Genomic DNA, 23,741 nt, shown 5'->3' on the forward strand with positions numbered 1-23,741 from the left:
TTGTAAGACATTTAAAATTAATGTGCTATGAAGGCGTTTGAGAGCTTACAAGACAAGTCGAAGACAACTCGAGGACATGCAGCCGTTAACATAATCGCTCGAGCTTAGAGCACACGTATGCCCACCCACTACATGGCGTTACTCAACACTGTTCGAAGTAGTTGAAAGTTGACAGTATCAGCACCGAGTATAAATCATTAAAAGGCTGTAGATTTTCTGGGTACATTTTGATGTTGGTCAACTTTAATGAATTGAGATAGCCAAGTATATCAGGTCGTACAATATGGGTCAGTGTTGAACAATCAAGTAAAAAACAAGCCATGTTTAACATTGGCACAAATACACCCAATCATTGAACCACACATACATAGCCTGAAGTGCTGTAAAGATAAGAGGCTGGTGAACAACTCAGTTTCATTCAAGAGATTTTCTTGGTAAAAGTTGAACAAAGACCTGAAATGGGAACAAGTAGTACAGTTCAATCATTTGTTTGCTAAACACTTAAGGTGCTGTATATCACAAAGGTCTTATTGCTTATCTATCTGACCATAAGATATCGCAGGCACATGTTAGACAATAATCATTTGCAGCGCAATGCAGTAGCCATACATGTAATGGACTTCTAGCAACTTTCACAACTACTGCAAATAGGCACAAATCATGTGACCTTAGAGATATAAAAAGGGGGCTAGTAATACTATCCATAAATTTCAAAGGATACATTGGTTTCATTTAATTTATACACAAACATTTATCAACAGACACGCCGTTGTTTATGCCCAATATTATCATGGTTAAGCAATATATTTTAAATAAATTTAAAAAACGATTATAATAATAGTTGGTTTCGGTCAAATAAGTCAAGACGTATAACCCAATAAAATATGTAAAAATATGAAGAATCAGCCATGTAATGCAATGCAGCCCTGGACATTCATTGTTATAATTCTTTTTATCGTGATCACACACTCATTAGGTAGAAATTGATTGATTACCGTCTTATGTCAGATAATTACTTGATGACCAATGGTAATAATGTTAATGTTCACGGCTTCAGTTCTTGATCTGCGGTCGAGTCACAAGCAACCCATTCGCCATTATGTCAGCTAGGACACATGCTTTGGGCCTCCTTTGCCTTTTGGTTTTCCTTCAAGGAGGTTTCACTTCTCAGGCCCAAAGTGGCGATTATGTGCAGCTCTGTAACGAAACCAACAGCATCGCTGTGGATCTTAGTTTGGTAAAAAATCTTTAAATGTATATTATTTTTTTTAAGTAAATGAAATTTTGAAATTTTCTTATTAGTTCTCAGGCATTTGGTGGGAGGTGGCTCGTCAGCCAGCTGCAACTGATTTTTGCACTGAGGTGAATATAACTGTGGTTCCGAATCAAGAAACGGATAATGTTTTGATCGATACCACCTACGCCGTATCGCCCGATTACCCGTGGGTGAATCAAACCATGAATGCCACCATCACCGTGGAGAATAATACAGAAACCCTAGATGGTTTTAACTTCACCTACTGGAATCCCCCTAGCTACACCCCCTATACAGTGTATAAGGTCCTTTACACTGATTACACCGATGTGGCCCTCATTTGTGGCTACACAAATTCTACCGATAACTCCACTTCATTCGGAATTATCCTCACTAGGGAGCGTACCCCCACCACAGATGCTTTAAATAAACTAGAGAGCATGGCGTTTGGTCTATCCTCAAACTTTTTGAATGGCACCATGTCAACGATAACTCAGGGAGAAACGTAAGTGAAAATTTAAATAGTGTCACTCTGATAAAATTCTGTGATAAAATTGTAAAAGAGTAAAAAAATTATTTAAATTAATTTACTTACTTTATAATCGTTTCCAAATTATCTTATAGTTTTTTTCCTTCCAGTTGCTATGCACCATCTGCAGCCAACCCTTCTGCCATTATCTCCATGATGTTGATTGCCATGGCCTTGGTTCTTGCCATTTTTGCTGACCGTCAAATAAATTAGTTTGCATCGAAAAAGGAAGATAACAATGTAATCTTACCTTAGTTTGTATTTGTTGTATACAATTTTAAATTTAAAGATCAAATCAATAAAAACGCATTCATGTTTATTATCATTTACCATTTAGTGAGTGCCTTAGCTTAGCTAAAATTAATCATGATTCCAAGTCTGTCAAACTTATCCTATCCCTGAAATCATTTATTTTCTTTCATTTCTTTTCCAGGAACCACAAACATATTAAAAATGTTTCTTTATCGCATTGCGACCTTCTATAGACTATTGTTCTGTTTTTTTGCATTCTTGTTTTTGTTTTCATTAGTGACTCACTGTCTGACGGCGATAAAGAAATTTAATCCAGAACCGAAGACGTTTCCTTTCTCTATATGTATATTTTAGTTATTGGAGTGATAGATCACTAAATGTTTAGATAAAACTCGGCGTGGAAGACTTCACTTAATTTAATACTTGTTTCTGGTATCTCCGAAAAATGATAAGACAAGTTACCTAGTTTATAGCACTGTGTGTGTAAGGAATGAGTAATGGGAAATAGTACACCAGCTCTCAGACCGGAAAAGAAGTTCAATAAAACAAAAAAAGTGTATGATATCTAGAAATCATAGAATTTCCCAGACTGAATAATTTCAAGGGTGTGTAAACAGTAAACATTAATTATGTTTGAAAATTTATAGCGTGATATATATAGCTCATAAAGATTATATTACTTATTAAGTTCTCGACAATAATACTATGAAAGATAAAATCAAAATAAATTGTAACGTAACCTAAGGACGTATGACCGTATCCACAAGGCACAGAATTTACTGCTATAAATATGAATAAATAAATGGTGTGTAATCAAATGAAACACCAAATATAAATATAATATTGCTAATATGCAATGCTCATATAGTACCATATATACTAGTTATACAGGTAGACCTTCCCAAGAAGGTACTCTATACTAAAGTCATTCAAAACAGTAGCCTATCTTTGCTGAAATCAAAACTTTTGTTTGTAGCACGATTCATTTTGGCCATAAAGACCAATTAAATGACGACTGAGTTTTAGTTGTAGGGTTGCTAGCGATAACAGGGTTTAGTGTTTCGATTCTATTTTTGGCCAGGAGTATCACCGTCCCGGAAAACCATGCCAAAGAGCTTTGCAGGTAAGACAACTTATTGAGCAATGTGCAGGGGAGTTTTTCAAAAGGAGCCTGAAGAAGACCGGAAAGCAAAAACAATTCTAGCTGATTGCTAGAGTCCGGGGGGATTAGTCATTCTACGGGGCGATAACAGACGTCAGATGTACGTAAATCGGTGACAGAGCCAGGCGCTTCCACAACTGCAGGCATCGATAATGGCTGCGAAAATACGGGAAAAAGATACGGGCCTATAAAAGCCAGTTGAGGATGGGAAGCCAGTTCAGTTGTACGACGCACTCGCAGCGAACCGATCGCAGAACCGGAACCCAAAAGCGGAAAAATATTATAAAAACCGATAAAAGTTACAAAACCTCCAGTGACATCATGTGCAAAACTGTGATTATCTGCCTGGCCATCGTGGCCTGCTTTTCGATGGTGTTGGCCCAAACGACCACCCCACAAACCTGTGCCAATGCACCCAGCCTTAACTTCAACAACACGGATGTGAGTGAAGGAAATATCATGAGTATTATTATAAGGGAAAGTGGAAAAAGAAATCACGTTGGATTGCGGCCAACAAAACTGGAAAGAATTTCCACAATGAAAGGATAGCTCATTTTGAACAGTACAATTTGTTTTTAACGAAAGACTGTACGTCTGGCTATAATATATAGATTTTTCAATTCCAATCAAAAGTTGAAAACACTTAAAAATATATAAAGAGTAATATTTTACTAATGAGCAATGTAAAATACTTTTAAGAGGAATATTTAAGATTATTTTTGAATAGGTAATCCCCATTTGAGCTGCATCATAATATTTTGTTGTAAATTTCCAGTTCGCTGGCAAGTGGATCGAGTTGGCCCGCAATCCCGCCTCGGATGTGTCCTGCATTACTCTTGACGTGGGATTCTGGAACAACACCAATATGCTGGTGAATGTCAGTCATTCGAGCAGCAACGTCTCCACTCTGGTGGACGTCTATGAAAGTGCAAACATCACCCTGGTGGAAAACGGCTTGTCCGGTTATAATGTCTCCTTGGTTAATGGCCAGAAGAATGAGACGGTCTTCGTCAAACTGCTGAGTTATGTGAACTCCACCTACCTGATTGGATGCAGCTACACCAATGCCAGTAATGTATCGACCAGCGCTGGATTTATTCTGGGCAGATCTACCTACACAGTCCAGGGCATCAACATTGCCAACAATGACGCCTCTGTGAACTTCACCAACTTCCAGAACAACACCTATGGCAATGTCACGCAGTTGGAGTAAGTTTTGAAAGTCTTAAAAAAGACTTACATTTTTAACTATTTATTTACATCTATCCAAATCTTTCAGTTGTCGTGCTAGCTCTGCCGGACAGACTGTGCCCCTGACCCTGATTTCTGGCTTCCTGGCCATTGCCCTGCTGCTGATCAAGTCCTAAAGAAGGAGCTGTAACTAACTGCTTGAGGCCTAGCCACCACCATCCACCATAAAAATGAAAAATAACCAAACCAAATCAAACCAAAACACTTGCCTAAGTTATTGCGTCATTCTCTTTATTTAGTTTTTAGTTGTCTTTAAACGAGCCAAGGCAAAACGATGTCAATAAAAGTAAACCGAAATGGGTGAGGGCCCGTGAAAAAGAAAGAAAAGGCCCACTGAAAAGAACAAAACTCGATAAAGGTGTAGAGACAAAATCAGGTGTCTCAATTCTCTGGTGCAATCAGTGCTTTAATTTGCAGGCAACTTGTTCGACGGCATGCGTGATAAGATAAACGTGGGCGATAACAAAATATATGACTGTGCCACCACCAAATATCCAGTGGTATTTTTGTACTTTTTTTCCTTGCTAATATCTTAACAAGCGACTCATAAATCAATCAATGGCCGCGTGTTCACGGGCGAAAATATTCGATACGTTTTGCCACTGATTAATTGATTGACAAATCACTTCACTTCACCGTTTGCAGTGGGCTAATTACTTTGGTTTAAGGGCAGTTGTCTTATCGCTTATTGGTAGGATTTCAATGGGTTTATCTATTCCATTTTATGGCCTAATGAGGTACATTATGCGATAATGGTAAAATCGGCTCCGATTGGTTAATAATGCCCATAAAAAAGATGATTACTACCATTAAATAAATAGATAAATATTGTTTCGTTCGAGTGCAAACTTATGTCTGATAGCGTAAACTATGTCAATGTCTCAGGCAAAAAGATCGGAAGACTAACTGACAATAATATTGACACTGTGTATGACTTTGCCTTTGAAAATTAAACCAAACTTTTCCACGCAAAATTCAATCAGACTGGAATAATTATCTTGAAATAAGTATAAACAAACCAGAAGACAGCGCATTTTGAATTGATAAGATGACATTACGTGTACTTACCAAAACCACAAATTTATTACAAATTTGATAAACATGTTTCACATGTTTAGATAAGAACGTCTGGCACTTGCAGGATTACACAAATAATATATTACACAACTTCTTTTATCAAGCAATATATCATCAATAGGCTTTGATATCAAAAAAGATGATGTCTTATTGTGTAAGATACTACGGGTTGAAAATATGACTATTCATTTTTGTGTACACAACGTATTTTATCAAACAATATATCTTCAATGGGCTTTGATATCAAGCATGTTGATATCTTATTGTATAAGCACCTTATGGAAATACGATTCTTTCTATTTCTTGGCACAAGTAAAGACATCTTCTTCGAGGGTCACTCAATCTATTCATATTCAAACAAATTCCTCTCGAACCTAGAACTTGGTCAAACTACAATGAAAGAAAAACACCAAAATCCAGTAGACACTTAATTGTCAACAAAAGGAGAGAAAAGCCAGTTGGAGAAGACAACTCAGTTAACGCACATACTCGATTCTGTGATTTGTTTGCCACCCCGCTGCCGAAAAGAAAACACTTAAAGTCCTGGCCAAGACTCAAATCAGATAGAAAACCCCGGGAGCTCCTGCCGCTTACACACTTATCGAGCTTCTGGCTGGCTGTTGCTGATTTCTTGTTTATTTATTCAGCTTCAACCCAATCAGCCCACCCACACACATCCCGATCCTGATGCAAACAAACCCACACGAATGTAAACACAAGGCCACTAAATCACTGAACACTCTCAGCTTTGGCATTTACACCACCACCCACACCACCACCCAACCACCTCCCACTCGACCACCCAAGAACCACCCATCCGAAGGACTTTCTACTCCCGATCCTGCTCCTGCGACTTCTTTTGTTGCTGCGCTTGACCCGCGGCTCCTGTCCCTTCCTTTGGCCCCATCTCCTCCAGGGTTTGTTTATGTTTATTTGTTGGCACAATTTGGTTACATTGTTTGCTTACAATCTACTCATTGTTTGCAGGGTTCGTTGTTGTTCTTGAAATCAAGTTTACATCGATTAAGTAGCGGTAAAATCTGTTGCCAAGAACAACACAAAGAAAGCTTACCCAAAAGAAGGGCCTATAAGTTTGTAGGAAAGATTAACTAGATTTTTTCACCTGCTCTAATGGAATATATTTTGTACCCTCCTATTCTATCTTTTCGTAACTTAACTTTCATCTGGACTTATTTAACATTATTAGAACAAGCTCCCACAATCATTTAGCCCGATTTCCCAATGTCATGTTAAGTTTTAGTTTATCTGTCAGATAACTTTCATTAACTTCAAAGTTTGGGAGGACAAATTCGTTTTCTCAATGTGATGTTAACTTAAATAAAGAAAACTGTAACTAAAACATTTACACTGGCTTAAAATTTGTAATCAGAAAGACACAAGTTAACCTGACATTGGGAAATCGGCTCTTTGCAAGTTAATTTCCTCAAGAAAACAAATAAATCTAGAATCTTCATCACTTACCCTGCATAACTACCAAGTTATTTCCATATTTTACCAACACTGCCTGAAATATCTCTGAATAAAGCATGACATTCTTGCACCCAGTCCAGCGAAGGTATGCATGACATTCTCCGGCAAACAACCAGACAATAATTATACACTCTCAAGTAGCTAATCACCCAAGAAGCCGTACTCAACTCGGCTCAGAGCCAAGCCCAGACCAAAGTCAACCGCAACAAAGTCCGGGGCCAGAGCTCCTGGTCAAATGGCAGACAAACAAAGGACGCCTCCAATCAATGCTAATGGCAATCGTCCTGCAATATCCTCAAAGTGCTTAGAAAACCGAAAGCCAAGAACCACACACACACAGATTCGGGGAGTGTGGGGAAAGTAGAGTGTGGGTGACTTGTGGAGTGAGAGGAGCTGGAGCAGACAAAACTATTAATTAATTTCCCCAGTCACTGCAGGCCATCGACTTTGGGATCCACCGCATGCCGTTGACATTTCAGTCAATTCAGTCTTCGCAACAGATTCCAATCTTTGCCAAGGTGCGGCTGGCTAACGAATTTGCCAAATGGCGTAAGACGAGTTTTTATGTGAAGTTCTGGAAGGGAAGGGGAAAATTTGCTCAGACATTCACTCAACTTGTTCTAGTGTAATTGTTGAGGGGGCTAAGGATTTTGCTGTTATCATATAAATTGAAATCTTAGCCAAGTTTGGCACTCAAGTCTCAAGTATTTCACAGTGGCAATCGTCACTCAAGTGTCGCTGCTCCTAAGCTACTCAGGTACACGGGGAAAAACATTGCAAGCCCCTGAAGAACTTTATATATACTCAGAGTAAGTCAACTATAAGAACTATAATTATGAATCATCTTTACTTTTTAAGCAAGTGGCTCATTTGTTTAATACAACACCTACTATATTTGTAATTGAGTCATTCCTTAATCATCTTAAAAATATATAACCATTTTTCAACCGAATGGGATGCAAATTTCTTTCACTGCCTCATCTACAAAACCTTAATTTATGCTGATCTCTGGCCTTTCTCCTAAGCGTTTTCGCATTTGCATAGATTTCCCAAAACTTGGAAACAAAAACATGATTTGATTTCCACCAGGCAGCTGATAATACTTCTCAATATGCGAATATACATATGTGTATGTATGTTTTAGCGGTGCCACAGGTGGGGGTAATTGAATGGAGGTCCTCAGTCATTTACATTCAATTAACAGTTGTAGGCCAGAGCGAATTGCCATCTATGAGATACTTGTATGTCTGGGCATTAATATTCGACCATCCATAAATATTCATGGACAACAGCAGAGGCATAGCATAAAAGGGGTTCAAGAAAATAAGTAATGGCAATTGAGAATGTAGGCTATCTAGACCTTTGTTATTTCCCGTGTGCTTTAAATATAAATAATCTATTTTTAAATGATTATCGTAAAGCCGTAAACAAAAGAATTACCAACGTCTGATAAGTTCGTAGTCATAATAAAACAGGAATGATAACAAAATTAACCCAAAATAATTATAAATATTTGTCAATAGTCAATAAATCAATATTGATTCATTAAAAACCACCCATTAGTCATAATTACTTATCGTGATAACTTTACAAAATTTCTAATACATTTGCCCCTTTGGAACACCGCCCCTGGGTAATTTACATTTGGGCCTAATTTATGCCACATGAACTTGGGCCTTTGTGTAATGGAACTGTGTTTTGTCTTTAGTTGACTTTGGGCTAATGCATAAGATAATTACTGTTCCAGAGAAAGTGTCTTACGGATTACATATTCATCAGGCTATGATGACTACTGATGAAGCTCAAGATATGAGCAAGGGGAATTAAAGATGAGCCAATGTTATTTATAATTATGAAATTTATATTTCATATTATGATATATATTTAGTTGTATCTTAGAGTTTAACCCACAGATATTCGTATGTAATTTAAAAATTTTGTTAAGGATATTATTCCTTAGCAGTTTTATTATAATGAACATTAGATGGTTAATTTTTTAAAATACTCCACCCATGAGTAACCCACCTTAGCTGAACTTCTGGCAGACATTAACCCTCTCCTAAATCCTGCTATCACACTCAGCTTTCTTAAACGGCGAACGTGTGAATTCCCTTTTGACAGCTCGTCACATCTGCAATTATAGCAATTAATTAAGTTGGTTTACCCCATCCCATCAAGCCACAAAACTCGAACTGTAAAAGAAAACGATAGCCTGACGAACGTTCTTTCAGAACATTTACCTTTAACCCATCCCTGAGACATTATTTTAAATGCCAATTACAGTTGGAGCAGGAGCCATGGGTATGGGATGTAGGATATAGGAAATAGGATATAGAAAGAGTGGGTGCTGGCGCAAATTGCTGCAAATCCATGGCGGATGGCCACCATTCTCCAACATTTTCCTACCACTCACTCGCCTTGTGAGTGGGCTGGTGTGTTGGCACAGGCATTATTCGTAACGAGCGACATGATCATAAAAATAAACGCAAAATATAACACAAAACGCAAACACAATAATGGCCTGGGAGTGCCTTAGTTTTTATTTTTACACCTGTTTACAAACAAAGCAAACGCAAAGGCGAGCGGAGGACGAGCAAATTTGACTGTGCCAGCACGCACACAATTAAATTTCCGGTACAACACCTACATGGGAATCCCCCGAAAAACCCTCCAAAACCCTCGAAGCCCCCTTAAAATACACTTTGATTTTCGTGCCACAACTTTCTATATGTGTTTGTGTGTGAGTTAGTGTGTGTGCAGCGTGTTTGAGCCATTAAAATTACGCCTAACGGAGTTGCAAACGCACCCAAACTCAAACAATAAAATGCACTGAAAATAATCTGAGGAAAAAATAATCTTCAAATTTTAGAAAACAAAGAATGTTAAAAAATTCCTATTTCTTTCATAACGTTGCTTACAATATATTTATTTTTAACAAGATGATTTTTTTTGATTAGATAAGAAATACTTTTGAGTTTTTTGATATACTGAGTATTCGTATATTCAAAAAAAACTCATTTTTAAAAAAGAGAATGTTTTTTGATTTGATAAGCAATACTTGGGAATTTTTATCTTATCAGCACATTTTAGCACCAACCACGTTTATAATTTTGTTATAAAAAATCCAATTAAATTCCTAAATTACTATTTCTCAGTGCACAAATAGGAGACGTAAAAATGTGCTAGGCTCACGCGGCGTATGAGTATTTTTCTGACTCACTCTAACTGCTCCAACACGTTTCATTTGAAATCCATGGCACGTTTGCTCCAACAACACCACCAGCCACCCGGAGACACGGAGCAATTTTCAATATTCCCAACGCCCGGTGGGCGGTGGAAAATAGGAGATGGGCGTGGCAGGTGGCGGATATAATGCGGCGACGACAATGCCTGAGTTGCTGTCAAAATTGGCAAAAATCGTCGAGGCCTCGTCGCGCTAACTAAAAATCAAAGGCGTCTCGGCCCACTTCGATTCCTCGAAGGGCAGCTACGTGTGTGGGCCATAATATTTATGCTGCTGCACAAACAGCCAAACAGACACACTCGCACACACTCCCCTGCAAACTTCGGAGGCCACACGTTGCGTATACGTAATATTTGCTTGGGATTATTACAGGCTGGCACTTGAGACGCGCACACGTCGCACCCCCAATAAAAATTTATATATGCTTATGTATGTGCCTGCACTTAATAATAAAATTTCGTTTAATTTCGAGTTTTGAATTTCATTTTTATGATTCCTTTCGCTTTTTTCGCATTTGGCCCCCGTCTATTTATTTTCCCCGCCAGGTGTTCGCCGTAACGTGATAAAAGTTTAATTATATTTGCCGCCGAGGAGATTGGATATTTATTCTGTTGCTACTCATTGTAATTTGATTTTTAATATTTTTTGTACTTTGTTTATTTGGTTGCTTTGCGTTGTAATTCGATTTAACATGAGTTTTCTTTGGTTTTTATTTTGCACAATAATAAATTGTAGTTGGTAAATGTTCAGAATGTAAACAACCTTCAAAAATGAATAAGAATATATTTTTTCATTAAACATAAATGGGTTGTAAGCAGCGCTGTCTGCCTATCCCTATAAAATGCTTCCGAGAAATGTAGAAATTATATAATAGAAGGATAAGTATTTGTTGTACTGCCATAACTGGCTTATCAGTCATAGCAAATAGTCATTTAATTGTTGATATTCTTGAACAAATAAATACAAATAAAATTGATTAAAAATCATTCCGCTACTATTTAATTAGCAACAGCTTGAGGCCAGCGCATACCTTTCCGGAAATGCATTTGGGGCTTATAAATTTCATTAGGCAAGAGCGAAAACCTTCTGACATTGATGTCGGCTTAGACTGTCTAAGGACCTTACCGACTCCACTGGACGGACTGACTGTCCTGTCTGCTGTTTTCTGTTTTCCGTCTGATGTTTGTTTATCTCCCTTTTGGCTTTGCCTAATGGACGCCTGCCAACAGCTGGCAGGACACTTTGAGCAACCAACTCAACATCTAGTGGCTGCTGCCAGTGGAAACATTGTATTCGAGTCAGGTGCGTTGTGAATTTTGCTGCAACAGTCATTATAATAATGCCACAACGAAGTGTGCTCGGAAATAATAATCAAGTTGCTCGGATGTTCGGGGAGGGTGAGGATGGTTGCTGGATCTAGGTTGGGGAACACAGCTGCTGGCACTTGATGGTTTCGTGTAGGTTGTAGACCAGCCAAGGCACTTAAAATTTCATTTAAATATGGACTCCTCGTTGAATGTGCAATCGTGCATTGTTGCACCGTTGCAAGTGCAATAATCGCCTCAAATAATAACTTTAAGTGCATAATTTTATAAAGTTCTCGCTGGTCTAGCTGTAATGGCTATTCTTGCCATTGAAAGTACGTGAGTACATTTGCCATTGGCTTGGCAAGAACCATTTCAAATTGGAGTCAAGGCAACGCAAATAAATACCTTTATATTTCTCTGCACTTAATTGCATATATTTTAAGGTTTTCCCTTGTAAAATTATAGTATAATAGATCTAAAAGCCAGAGAGGTCGATGCCCATACCAGAAGTCATTGTACAGCCATCCATTTTTGATACATTTAGCCTCTGAAAATCACTTGTGTCTGGCAGTTGCCACAACATTCAATAAGTTCAGCCGCCTGTCTGTTTCGAGTTACTGATTTCGGGTTTTCCTTACCCCCTTGCATTTGGATTTAATTGATTTTGTGCACTGGCTGCAATTCAACCAGCAAAAGTCGACCCTCCCATTAATTCAAAACATTTCGCGCAGTTGTTTGTGGAAACGCATTTAGCGCAAATTGTTCGCATATATAAAGTATCCTTTTTCAATCGTTTGCATAACAAATCGTGAACCGAAACGGCGAATGAGTGAGTGTAAAATGTTCGCCCGACGACAATTTATTTAAATATTTCTGACACGCACTGCACAAATGGCCGGTTCTGATTAAAAACAGATTTGTTCAGATTGGTTTTATAATAACCTTACCATACAGACAATTGACGTTGTCAGGCTGTAACAGTAACAGTCAAGCTTTGAATGCAAATTCGTTCTGTAATCGGCTGCAGACTTTATTTTAAATTATTTTATTTTTAGCAGAAACTGTTGTGCGGTTTTTCAATTTATTACAGGAATAATCTGCTCTGCAGTCGATAAAAGCATCTAAATTCAACTAAAGAAAGATGAAAATTATTGTTTAAATATTTTTCACAATTTATTATTCGTTTCTCTGTCATAGAAAACTTATGGGACTCAGCAAAAACGCCCAAGTTTAAAGTCAATCAAACTTTTTAATTTTCATTTACATAAAAATTATGTTGGCTTTTATTTGCCGTGCCATTTGTTGGTGTCGCTCGGCGCTTTTGATAAAAAAAAATTTGCATACAACAAATTTCCCACTTCACTTTCCGGAAAAGTTTGCCTTTTTACATTTGCATAACTCAACATCTAGACAAACAGAACTGGAAGGAGAGTGAAACCTAAGTGATAACATTAAAAGGGAAAGTCACGAAAAGCAAATATGAATCATACGCCATGTGTGGCAAATGCGATGAAACAAAAATAATTTGCAAGAATAAATAATTATATTCGGAATTAAGGGGAAAGTTTGGTAGATAAAAGTTAATGGGATCCTGAAACGAAATGAAAAATATTCGCAAGGGAATCGTTTTAACCTTTCTTTAAAAAAATTATGGCTGAGCCCCAAAAACTCTTTAAAGAAAGAATTAGTGTTAAATCCATTAAACTTTTATTACCTTCAAACCATAATATAAATTAACCTGAGACTCGCCAAATTTATTCATTATCACTTTTGACTTAATATATCTACATATAAAGTTTTCGTCATTTAGGTTCCCTTAACTCTATGGGTAAATAAATAATTCGCGTGCTAACATATTGGCGATATCGTCAATTGTTATACTTTTTAGCACTTTTTTCACAAATAAATATTTGCTTAATGCGCTTCATTTCACAAATAAATATTTGTTTGTTGTGAGTTGTTTAAACTGTGTCTAGAGGTCTAAGATCTGACCTCTTCATTGAAGTTAATGAAACAAAAATCATTTGTAAAAAAAAAACCTAATTGTATATTGTATTTACACAACATTCCGCTTCTTAACTGACTGGTCTTATAAATTTACCAAGTGTTAACAAACTTCGCGATGTCGTCAATTGTTACACGTCGAATGAGAAGACCTTTTGGCACATTTTTCCAGCGTCTAATCAAGATATTACCCAATTAACAGGTCCAAGATAATTGAGATGGCGGCAAAATGAACAATCAAACAAGGGGGTTTGAACTAGATATATTTTATTACAGGGCAAAAACACACCCATTCAGACCAGAGAGAGCAAGTGATAAGTCGAGCGAGGCGCGAGAATCCAACCGGCAAGTCACAATGCCAATTGAGGCTCTGATGTGTAAGGCAAACACGAGCCGGCAGAGCAATCTAAAATCCACAATCTGCGATACGATCTCGAGATCATTATCAGTGGGATGATCTCGACCGGTGCTATCATTCGACAGTTGCGATTTGTGGCGGACAGACGTGCGATTAACTAAGAAATCCGAATCCCGATCCTAAATAGTGATGTATCCGCAACTTGAAACAGAAGCCGAGGCTCTGGAAAATGCCACGGCGCGAGCTCTTTTACCAGGTGCCATAAGTAAACCCGCCAGTGAAGCCGGAAAGGCTCCCAAAACGAGCAAATGGAAACGCCGTCTGCATCGCCATATTCCGGTCTTTCAATGGCTACCACTTTATACCACCGAATGGGGAATCGACGACTTTATAGCCGGTATTACCCTGGGACTAACGATCATACCCGAAAGTATGGCCTGTGCCCTCTTGGCGGGTCTGCCAGCTCGTTACGGATTGTGTTCAGCGTTTATTGGACCCCTGATCTATCTGATCTTTGGCTCCATCGACAAGGTTATCATCGGACCCACCAGCCTGGTGGCTCTGGTCAGCGTCCAGTTCACCGTGGGACGACCCATCGAATTTGCCTTCCTGCTCACCTTTCTCAGCGGAATTGTGCAGATCATTATGGGCACCATGCAAATGGGTGAGTCTAGACACACTATAGGAAAAATATCAGACTTCTGGTAAAATTCATCATAAGCTTTTAATTTTAACAATTACCTAGAAAATCGGTTTGATTGCACCACTGCACCACATAATTATAAAGTTCTGTGAAAACGCTTAAGTTACTGTATTTTCAACAGTTTATATGATATATGTTTTCTTTAAAAGTATTATAAAATGAAAAAATATATATTAGATAACTACATTTAAATAGATATTTTTAAACTTTATTACAAGTTTTTTTTAAGTGCATGGCGTCTAAATATCAGCTGGTTTACGTGTGATCTCACTGCTAAATTGACTTAAGTGCGACATGTGTTACTTCCCCCATGAACTTGGTCCAATTGAATTGAAATAGATCCGCTTTAAAGCTCGCTTTAAGCACCTAATTGAGTGTGCTGCACGATAACTGTTATGCGGTTTGTCCGTGACTAGCACTATTTGGTTCAATTAACACTTCTTCGGACGAGATTCGCTGTGTGGATTTGTATGCAAAACTAGAATAGATCCAAAAAAATTGAGTGGGTGGTTTGATAAGGCACATAAAGACAGGTGTCATGTATGTATTGAGATTTGGTAAATCCAGTGAAAACTGGAAAAATTAGACCCTCGATTGTTATTTATCCATCTTTAGTAATCCACTAATAAAGATTCATTTTCCATATGATAGCATGCACATTGGAACAACTTCATAAAAGTTTGACCAAAGAACAATGAGTTCAGATATTAAAATATTAAATAAAGCATGTTTTTGAATTTTCCAGGCTTCATCTTTGAGTTTATCTCAATGCCGGTGATCAAAGCCTTTTCATCGGCCACTGCCATCCTGGTTATAGAATCTCAGCTTAAAGTACTGCTGGGCATTAAGTACTTAGTGGCGGGACTTCTAAATTCAGTTGGAATGCTAAGTTCCCGCATCGAAGAGTCCAATATGGCAGACCTCATAGTTGGGATTTGTGCCATTGTTTTTCTGCTCCTCTTGGAGGTAAGATTAAATCATATTATTAAATATTATAGGTAATATCTATAATATTATTTATTCCCTGCAGTTATTGGATCGAGTAGCTAGTAATGAAAAGCGAAGCAAAATTTTAAGGATATGCTGTCGGTATTTGTCCACTTCAAGAAACACATTGATTGTACTCCTTGCTGGCATTGTCTCCTATATTTGGATTCACAAGAGTGGTCAAGTTCCATATGCTCTCAGCAAGAGTGCTTTGGCCACTCTGCCCAATTTCACAGTGCCCAGTTTGAATATTGTAACCCCCGAGCGTAGCTACAGTTTCTGGGAGGTTTTAAAGGAACTTAATATTGGTATTATAGTCATTCCCATTGTGGGCATACTGACGAATATATCGATTGGAAAATTAAGTGAGTATAAAGAGGGGAAAAAGGAAATATATATTTTATATTTACCTTTATTTCAGCTCCCAAGGGATTGGTGGATACGAATCAGGAGCTCCTCACCGTAGGCCTATGCAACATGTTCGGATCTTGTGTCCAGGCAATGCCTTCATCAGGAGCCTTTACCCGTTACGCCATTAGCACTGCCTGTGGCCTCAGGACTCCAATGGCCAATCTGTATTTGGGTAAGTCCAACGGATTTTAAAGGCAGTCTGCCAGAGCTCAACTCAAAAATTAAGGGTAACAGCGCACAACATTTTCAATAGGAACCAAAAACTACACTTCTATGTTTCATAACTTGGGTATGAATTTGTGGTGGCATTTCCTTATAATCTACATCAAAATATTTATTTTTAAAGAGGGTCACATTTTTAACCTATTTTCATGTTCTATTTTTTGGTATTTCCCATGGCTTTCAGTATTGGAACCTAAAATTGCACTTCTAAGTATCATAACTTGGGTAATTGCATTCCGATTTTGACGAGAGTTACCTCTATGAATTCGTGGTGGAATTCTCTTATAATCTGCATCAAAATATTACTTTTAAAAGTCGGTCACATTTTTAGTCCTTTTTCATGTTCGATTTTTCGGTATTTCCAATGGCTTTCCATATTGGACCCAAAATTGCACTTCTAAGTATCATAACATGTGTAATTGGATTCCGATTTTGACGTGGGATACCTCTATGAATTCATATTGAAATTCCCTTATAATCTGCACCAAAATATTACTTCTAAAAGAGGGTCACAATTTTAACCCATTTTCATGTCCGATTTTTCGGTATTTCCAATGGCTTTCCATATTGGACCCAAAATTGCACTTCTAAGTATCATAGCATGTGTAATTGAATCCCGATTTTGACGTGGGATACCTCTATAAATTCGTGGTGGAATTCCCTTATAATCTGCATCAAAATATTACTTCTACAAGAGGGTCACAATTTTAACCCATTTTCATGTTCGATTTTTCTGTATTTCCAATGGCTTTCAGTATTGGAACCCAAAATTGCACCTCTAAGTATCATAACTTGGATAATTGGATTCCGATTTTTACGTGGGATACCTCTATGAATTCGTGGTGGAATATTACTTTTAAAAGAGGGTCACAATTCTAACCCATTTTCATGTCCGATTTTTCGGTGTTTCCAATGGCTTTCAGTACTGGAACCCAAAATTGCACTTCTAAGTATCATAACTTGGACAATTGGATTCCGATTTTAACGTGGGATACCTCTATGAATTCGTGGTGGAATTCCCTTACAATCTGCGTCAAAATATTACTTTTAAAAGAGGGTCACAATTTTAACCCATTTTCATGTTCGATTTTTCGGTATTTCCAATGGCTTTCCATATTGGACCCAAAATTGCACTTCTAAGTATCATAGCATGTGTAATTGAATCCCGATTTTGACGTGGGATACCTCTATAAATTCGTGGTGGAATTCCCTTATAATCTGCATCAAAATATTACTTCTACAAGAGGGTCACAATTTTAACCCATTTTCATGTCCGATTTTTCGGTATTTTCAATGGCTTTCAGTATTGGAACCCAAAATTGCACTTCTAAGTATCATAACTTGGATAATTGAAATCCGATTTTGACGTGGGATACCTCTATGAATTCATGGTGAAATTCCCTTATAATCTGCATCAAATGAATTCATGGTGAAATTCCCTTATAATCTGCATCAAAATATTACTTCTAAAAGAGGGTCACAATTTTAACCCATTTTCATGTTCGATTTTTCGGTATTTCCAATGGCTTTCCATATTGGACCCAAAATTGCACTTCTAAGTATCATAGCATGTGTAATTGAATCCCGATTTTGACGTGGGATACCTCTATAAATTCGTGGTGGAATTCCCTTATAATCTGCATCAAAATATTACTTCTACAAGAGGGTCACAATTTTAACCCATTTTCATGTCCGATTTTTCGGTATTTTCAATGGCTTTCAGTATTGGAACCCAAAATTGCACTTCTAAGTATCATAACTTGGATAATTGAATTCCGATTTTGACGTGGGATACCTCTATGAATTCATGGTGAAATTCCCCTATAATCTGCATCAAAATATTACTTCTAAAAGAGGGTCACAATTTTAACCCATTTTCATGTTCGATTTTTCGGTATTTCCAATGGCTTTCCATATTGGACCCAAAATTGCACTTCTAAGTATCATAGCATGTGTAATTGAATCCCGATTTTGACGTGGGATACCTCTATAAATTCGTGGTGGAATGCCCTTATAATCTGCATCAAAATATTACTTCTAAGAGAGGGTCACAATTTTAACACATTTTCATGTCCGATTTTTCGGTATTTCCAATGGCTTTCCATATTGGACCCAAAATTGCACTTCTAAGTATCATAGCATGTGTAATTGAATCCCGATTTTGACGTGGGATACCTCTATAAATTCGTGGTGGAATGCCCTTATAATCTGCATCAAAATATTACTTCTAAGAGAGGGTCACAATTTTAACCCATTTTCATGTCCGATTTTTCGGTATTTCCTGTCCGATTTTTCGGTATTTCCAATGGCTTTCAGTATTGGAACCCAAAATTGCACTTCTAAGTATCATAACTTGGATAATTGAATTCCGATTTTGACGTGGGATACCTCTATTAATTCAGGGTGAAATTCCCTTATAATCTGCATCAAAATATTACTTCTAAAAGAGGGTCACAATTTTAACCCATTTTCATGTCCGATTTTTCGGTATTTCCAATGCCTTTCAGTATTGGAAAAAATTGCACTTCTAAGTATCATAACTTGGATAATTGAATTCCGATTTTGACGTGGGATACCTCTGTGAATTCATGGTGAAATTTCCTTATAATCTGCATCAAAATATTACTTCTAAAAGAGGGTCACAATTTTAACCCATTTTCATGTTCGATTTTTCGGTATTTCCAATGGCTTTCCATATTGGACCCAAAATTGCACTTCTAAGTATCATAACATGTGTAATTGGATTCCGATTTTGACGTGGGATACCTCTATGAATTCATATTGAAATTCCCTTATAATCTGCATCAAAATATTACTTCTAAAAGAGGGTCACAATTTTAACCCATTTTCATGTTCGATTTTTCGGTATTTCCGATGGCTTTCCGTATTGGACCCAAAAGTGCACTTCTAAGTATCATAACTTGGGTAATTGGATCCCGATTTTGACGTGTGATACCTCTATCAATTCGTGGTGAAATTATCTTATAATCTACATCAAAATATTTCTTTTGAAAGAGGGTCACATTTTTAACCCATTTTCATGTTCGATTTTTTGATATTTGCAATGGTTTTCTGTACGGAACATAAATCTGCACATTTAGATTACAGTTTTTGCGTTCATTTCTGTGCAATACACAAACTTGTAAATCCTTTCCAACTACTTTATCTTGTTTTTATTGACCCTACTGATTTTTCTGATTTTTTTCTCCCTGTGTAGGCATTATCGTGCTGCTGGCCCTGAGCTACCTGAGTCCGTACTTTAACTACATCCCGGAAGCGACGCTGGCGGCCATCCTGATATGCTCGATATTCACGCTGCTGGACTTCAAGCTGCCGATGCGATTGTGGCGCGACTCGAAGCGCGACTTTGCCACCTGGCTGCTGTGCTTCCTCGTGTGCGTGCTTTTTGGCGTGGAGGTGGGACTGTTCGTGAGCATTGTGGTGACCGCCCTGCACCTGCTCTACCTGTGGGCACGTCCCGAGATCCGGGTGAAGATTGAGCAGCTGGAGGAGATGCAGTACATCCGGGTGACGCCGGGCAACGGTGTCTACTTTCCGGCCATCAATTATCTGAGGGAGCGAGTACTCAAGGCCTGCACCCAGGCGGACTTTAAGATTACGGTGGTGATCGATGGGCAGCGTATCAATGGAATGGATTATACCGCTGCCCAGGGTATATCGAAGCTATCGAGTGATCTGTGTAGACAGGCAGATGCCTCGAGTTCTACTCTCCTGATCTTGTTCAGATTTCCGGAGCACTTGCAACGCCTCATTGATCACACGGATAACTTGGTCTTCTGCGAGAGCGAGAACAAGGTCAAGGAGTTCTTAACTCAGGAGTCCCTGCGCAATGGCTACATAAACCTGAAAGAGCACATAAGGGCCTCCATCGATTTGGGCTATAAAATCGACATCGATTAAGGAATACCTGCCTGCACACTCCGCCCCCTAGTTAGCTGCTTGTGTTATTTATTTAAGTTTAGTTGGAGAAATTGTCGTAGCTGGCTGCAAATGGAAATAAAAGTGAAGGAAAAGTGGAACAAATGCCTTGATGGCAGCAATTTATAAAATCCCCCCCAAACCCAAACCCAAACTGACCTCTGGAGGAGATGGGAATGGAAATGGGGCTGGGGGATGGGCGGAATAGATGCGGTGCCGCTGGCGACGCCGTCAATGATTGCCAAGCTAATGGATTTCTGTTTACTTTTTCACTTAGAGCGGGCGCCAAGGAGGAAAAGCAGCAGGAAAAGCAGCAGAAACAGCAGCAGCTGGAGCATAAGGAAAAAAACAAGGTTTTGAAAAATAGCGCAAAAGAAATTAGAGAAAAGCGAAAGCGCACAGCTAACTTTTCTAACCAAAAAAAAAAAAAGAAACGGAAAAGAAAAAAAACAAGGTGCGCTGCAAAAAAGGACGAAAAACACAGCTGAAAAGAAACTGCAAGAAATTAAACTAAAATCCTAGCGTAAAGTGGATCAAACGCAGTAAAAACAAGCCATATAAATTAAATTAGTCAAGACCGAAAAATGACTGCTCTTTCGAGTAAAAAACCCGAATAAATTGAAAATCCAACATCAACGTAGAGATAAATAAAATAAATCAATTACCAGTTTGATAGTGAAGTTTAATGAACATAAAATGATATAGCAAGGAATAATGAATTAATTAAGAAACATTCATATAAATATCACTCCCATTTATTTATCAGAAAACACAATAATATCTTATAAATATGAAGATACTTATTTTTTTTTAGTAATAATCTTTAAAACCAAGTTCAAAATCAGACTTTTAGAATCAGTTTTACCTTCTTAGGTTATGCGACATTAACTTTTAATATCAAAGGATTTAACTGCAAAGTCTGTTGATTTAATATAACTTATAGAGCATTAAAAACAAAGCAGTAAAAGCCTCGGCAAGGCGAGTTAATTACGTAAGGTTAAGAGAACGAGAAAGGGAGGGGCTTAAGGAGTAAGAAAGAGAGGGCTGGCTAGTTAGACAGAGCAACTACGACCGGACCAAGTCGGTCTTCTAAGTAGATTTGCAGCACTTGAGGCGGTGTAAGTGAAAAGCGGGGCTTCCCCGCCGAAGAACCACCCATCTTAGCTGCTGTTGATTGCATTGGCAAACGAAGTGAGCAGATTTAATGAAATTTAAAACGCTGTCCGGAACTTGTCCACTGGAAAAGGAGGTGGGATTGTGCGGTTGGCCGAATGCAGATTTACTGGCCAGGTGGCCAAGTCTTAAATCCAGGCCAATGCAAATTTTCGAGTCAAGCTGCTCGGACTGTTAATTATTTCAATGGACTCTATTTGCCGAGCATTTCAGTTTGACTGGCGATTTTCTGCATTGTTAGGCTAATGAGAATTCTAGCTTTCGGCGTTGCAAGTAGAGCATAAGAAATTAGGGAGAATTATAATTAATATGCTAATGCAAACCAATTGATGGAGAAATCACTTAATGGCCAAAACCAATGACCATAACAGCGTCAATATCCTACCAATATCCATGTCGACATACCGCAAAAACCAAATATCATTCAAATTGCGGTCCATGCAATCAAATTTTCACACACGAAAAAAAAAACCTATACAAATTATCAAAAGCGTAACAATTTTTGAGCTGCATACTTTTGCGGCCGTGGGGATCAAACAGAACTTGTTGACACAACCCGCCCGATTTCGCCAATCCCCCCATGATAAACAAACATAAAGCCAAAACAAGCCAGACCGCATTTGTTCTGTGCCTGTTTATTGCTAAATGTGCAATCATTTTTTGTTCCATATTTTCAGATGCAAAATGGCAAACCAGATGATAGTTGGCCGTAGATCTAATAATATTTATTTTCACATGCGGTTAGCAGCATGAAAATCATTTGCTTTGTGCTCAGTCAGGATAAATTTGCATTCCTAAAAAATAGTATTCTTTGTTCTCAATTTCAGAGCAGAAACATTAGAAAAAACGTTACCTTTGTGCGGACTACAGAAATGAATTAAGTAATCAATATTTTGTGTACATTATTTTTTAGATGCCAATGCCAAAGAGGAAACATACATGAACCCACAAAAAAAATACAAATTAAATTTTCATATGAATTATTTTGCTGGTCACGTATGTGGTATCAGAGGTTGGGGATCCCCAATGGGGAATTGACCATTGATACGTATTATGTGACTGGCTGACCAAATTTCATTTCCTCGGACTGAGAACCCCCTTTCTCCACCCCTGTTCTTGGGAAAAACTCCCCCCCATTTTACCACCAGCAGCAACTTAATTGCTTCGCCTACGTCAATGCGACAAAACGGCAAAAGACATAATTAATAGCACAGAGAGGTGGAATGGGAATAGGGGGTTCCCCCAAGTCCCCCAGTTTATCGATTTTCATCCCAAAAGGGAACTCCGCCAAAGGCAAACTCAGACTCACTCATTCAACTCGCTGGCAATTGGCCTTTGGCCGTAAAGCGTTTTAATATGCGCTAAAGTAGTCAAAGCCTAATGGCAAATCAAGGGAAAGCGGAAAATCGAGGGGGAAAATGCTAAGTAAACAAACTCGTGTTTGCCCCGTTTAAATTGTTTAAAATGTCAACTTGATTGCGCCTAATTAAATGCCCAGAATCCTCAAGGACAACAGACTCGAAGCACAAATTCAGAGGGAATAACGAGGCTTGGCAAACAAAAACTTTTAAAACAAGTGCTCGTACAATGAAAATAATTAACAATTTGTACAAAACCTCGAATCTAGAGCGATGCCAATGAGACAGCAAAATTGCTGAGGGGATTCAGTTGTTAAAAGCAAAACATCGTTTCAAGGGGTTGTTTACTTAAGTGCCTGGCCACATGAACTGGTTGGAAATTTAATGCCAATTACAAGACGATTTAATTGAGGGATTTAAAATAGCCACAACTTGGGTAATGCAAAAATATAGTTGTGGGAATATTTTAATTTATTTTATTCGTCTAAACTAAAAGAAGAATTAAATCTTAAATATTCAAGAATAAATCTTCTGAATGGCCATATTGCATTACTCAAGGAAGTGCCTACAACAAGTGGCAATTTATTTAATCCTCCTTTTTTTTTACAGAACATTCTAATCAATCAGAGAGGCAATCAAAATGCTTGCTAAATGCAAGCAGACACTTAAACTTGGCAAACATCTGCCACATTACGAGTGGAAAGCTTTCCAGCTACAAACTGCAACAGCTTGAGGTGATTGCACTTGAGTTGAAGGCTCGGTTATTAGAATCGCTCGAAACAAAAGTGGGGCAATCAAAATGTGGCCTAAAATAAAAGTTAATGCCGGGCAACAGTTGCAGCAGCACTACCACTTGAATGTGCATATTATATATACCTTCTGAAGATACCGACAACAGCTGTGGACCGTCTTTATGACTGCAGCCACCCACCATCTGCCATAAATTCCTGCTCCTTTATCCTCATTTCTTTATATGCCAATCCTGGGCTTTTCTTTTGTGGTACCGTCTTAAAGCAGG

General features: G+C 38.1%; 3 protein-coding genes across 4 annotated transcripts; all 3 read left to right on the forward strand.

The window, feature by feature from the left end:
- The first annotated feature begins 1,052 nt into the window (after positions 1-1,052).
- LOC108007016 (uncharacterized) lies at positions 1,053-2,103 on the forward strand. 2 transcript variants are annotated; one of them, XM_070996387.1, is made up of 3 exons: positions 1,053-1,237; positions 1,303-1,760; positions 1,880-2,103. In XM_070996387.1, exons 1-3 carry the CDS (start codon positions 1,100-1,102, stop codon positions 1,995-1,997), a joined length of 714 nt encoding a protein of 237 aa, XP_070852488.1. In that variant the 5' UTR covers positions 1,053-1,099; the 3' UTR covers positions 1,998-2,103. The 2 variants fall into 2 exon arrangements, with proteins under 2 accessions (XP_070852488.1, XP_016926111.3); XM_017070622.4 differs by having other exon boundaries at positions 1,055-1,237; positions 1,895-2,103.
- Positions 2,104-3,408: 1,305 nt separating this feature from the next.
- Positions 3,409-4,776, forward strand: LOC108007005 (uncharacterized). Its single transcript, XM_017070611.4, has 3 exons — positions 3,409-3,639; positions 3,974-4,407; positions 4,478-4,776. The coding sequence occupies exons 1-3, from the start codon at positions 3,520-3,522 to the stop codon at positions 4,563-4,565; spliced, it is 642 nt and encodes a 213-aa protein (XP_016926100.4). The 5' UTR covers positions 3,409-3,519; the 3' UTR covers positions 4,566-4,776.
- A 9,202-nt stretch (positions 4,777-13,978) lies between these two features.
- LOC108007008 (sodium-independent sulfate anion transporter) lies at positions 13,979-20,872 on the forward strand. The gene is made up of 5 exons (XM_017070614.4): positions 13,979-14,594; positions 15,379-15,599; positions 15,664-15,985; positions 16,042-16,203; positions 19,471-20,872. The coding sequence occupies exons 1-5, from the start codon at positions 14,120-14,122 to the stop codon at positions 20,172-20,174; spliced, it is 1,884 nt and encodes a 627-aa protein (XP_016926103.3). The 5' UTR covers positions 13,979-14,119; the 3' UTR covers positions 20,175-20,872.
- The last annotated feature ends 2,869 nt before the right edge of the window (positions 20,873-23,741 follow it).

Source organism: Drosophila suzukii, chromosome 3, assembly GCF_043229965.1.
Source record: "Drosophila suzukii chromosome 3, CBGP_Dsuzu_IsoJpt1.0, whole genome shotgun sequence".
NCBI lineage: Eukaryota > Metazoa > Arthropoda > Insecta > Diptera > Drosophilidae > Drosophila > Drosophila suzukii.

What these genes read in the sequence shown, in the direction of transcription:
- LOC108007016 (XM_070996387.1), top strand. Translation starts at nt 1,100, where the DNA reads ATGTCAGCTAGGACACATGCTTTGGGCCTCCTTTGCCTTTTGGTTTTC. An exon ending in TCGCTGTGGATCTTAGTTTG is followed by an intron (nt 1,238 to 1,302) that starts GTAAAAAATCTT and finishes TTTTCTTATTAG; the next exon opens with TTCTCAGGCATTTGGTGGGA. An exon ending in ACGATAACTCAGGGAGAAAC is followed by an intron (nt 1,761 to 1,879) that starts GTAAGTGAAAAT and finishes ATTATCTTATAG; the next exon opens with TTTTTTTCCTTCCAGTTGCT.
- LOC108007005 (XM_017070611.4), top strand. Translation starts at nt 3,520, where the DNA reads ATGTGCAAAACTGTGATTATCTGCCTGGCCATCGTGGCCTGCTTTTCG. An exon ending in TTAACTTCAACAACACGGAT is followed by an intron (nt 3,640 to 3,973) that starts GTGAGTGAAGGA and finishes GTAAATTTCCAG; the next exon opens with TTCGCTGGCAAGTGGATCGA. An exon ending in GGCAATGTCACGCAGTTGGA is followed by an intron (nt 4,408 to 4,477) that starts GTAAGTTTTGAA and finishes CAAATCTTTCAG; the next exon opens with TTGTCGTGCTAGCTCTGCCG.
- LOC108007008 (XM_017070614.4), top strand. Translation starts at nt 14,120, where the DNA reads ATGTATCCGCAACTTGAAACAGAAGCCGAGGCTCTGGAAAATGCCACG. An exon ending in TATGGGCACCATGCAAATGG is followed by an intron (nt 14,595 to 15,378) that starts GTGAGTCTAGAC and finishes TGAATTTTCCAG; the next exon opens with GCTTCATCTTTGAGTTTATC. An exon ending in AATGGCCAATCTGTATTTGG is followed by an intron (nt 16,204 to 19,470) that starts GTAAGTCCAACG and finishes CTCCCTGTGTAG; the next exon opens with GCATTATCGTGCTGCTGGCC.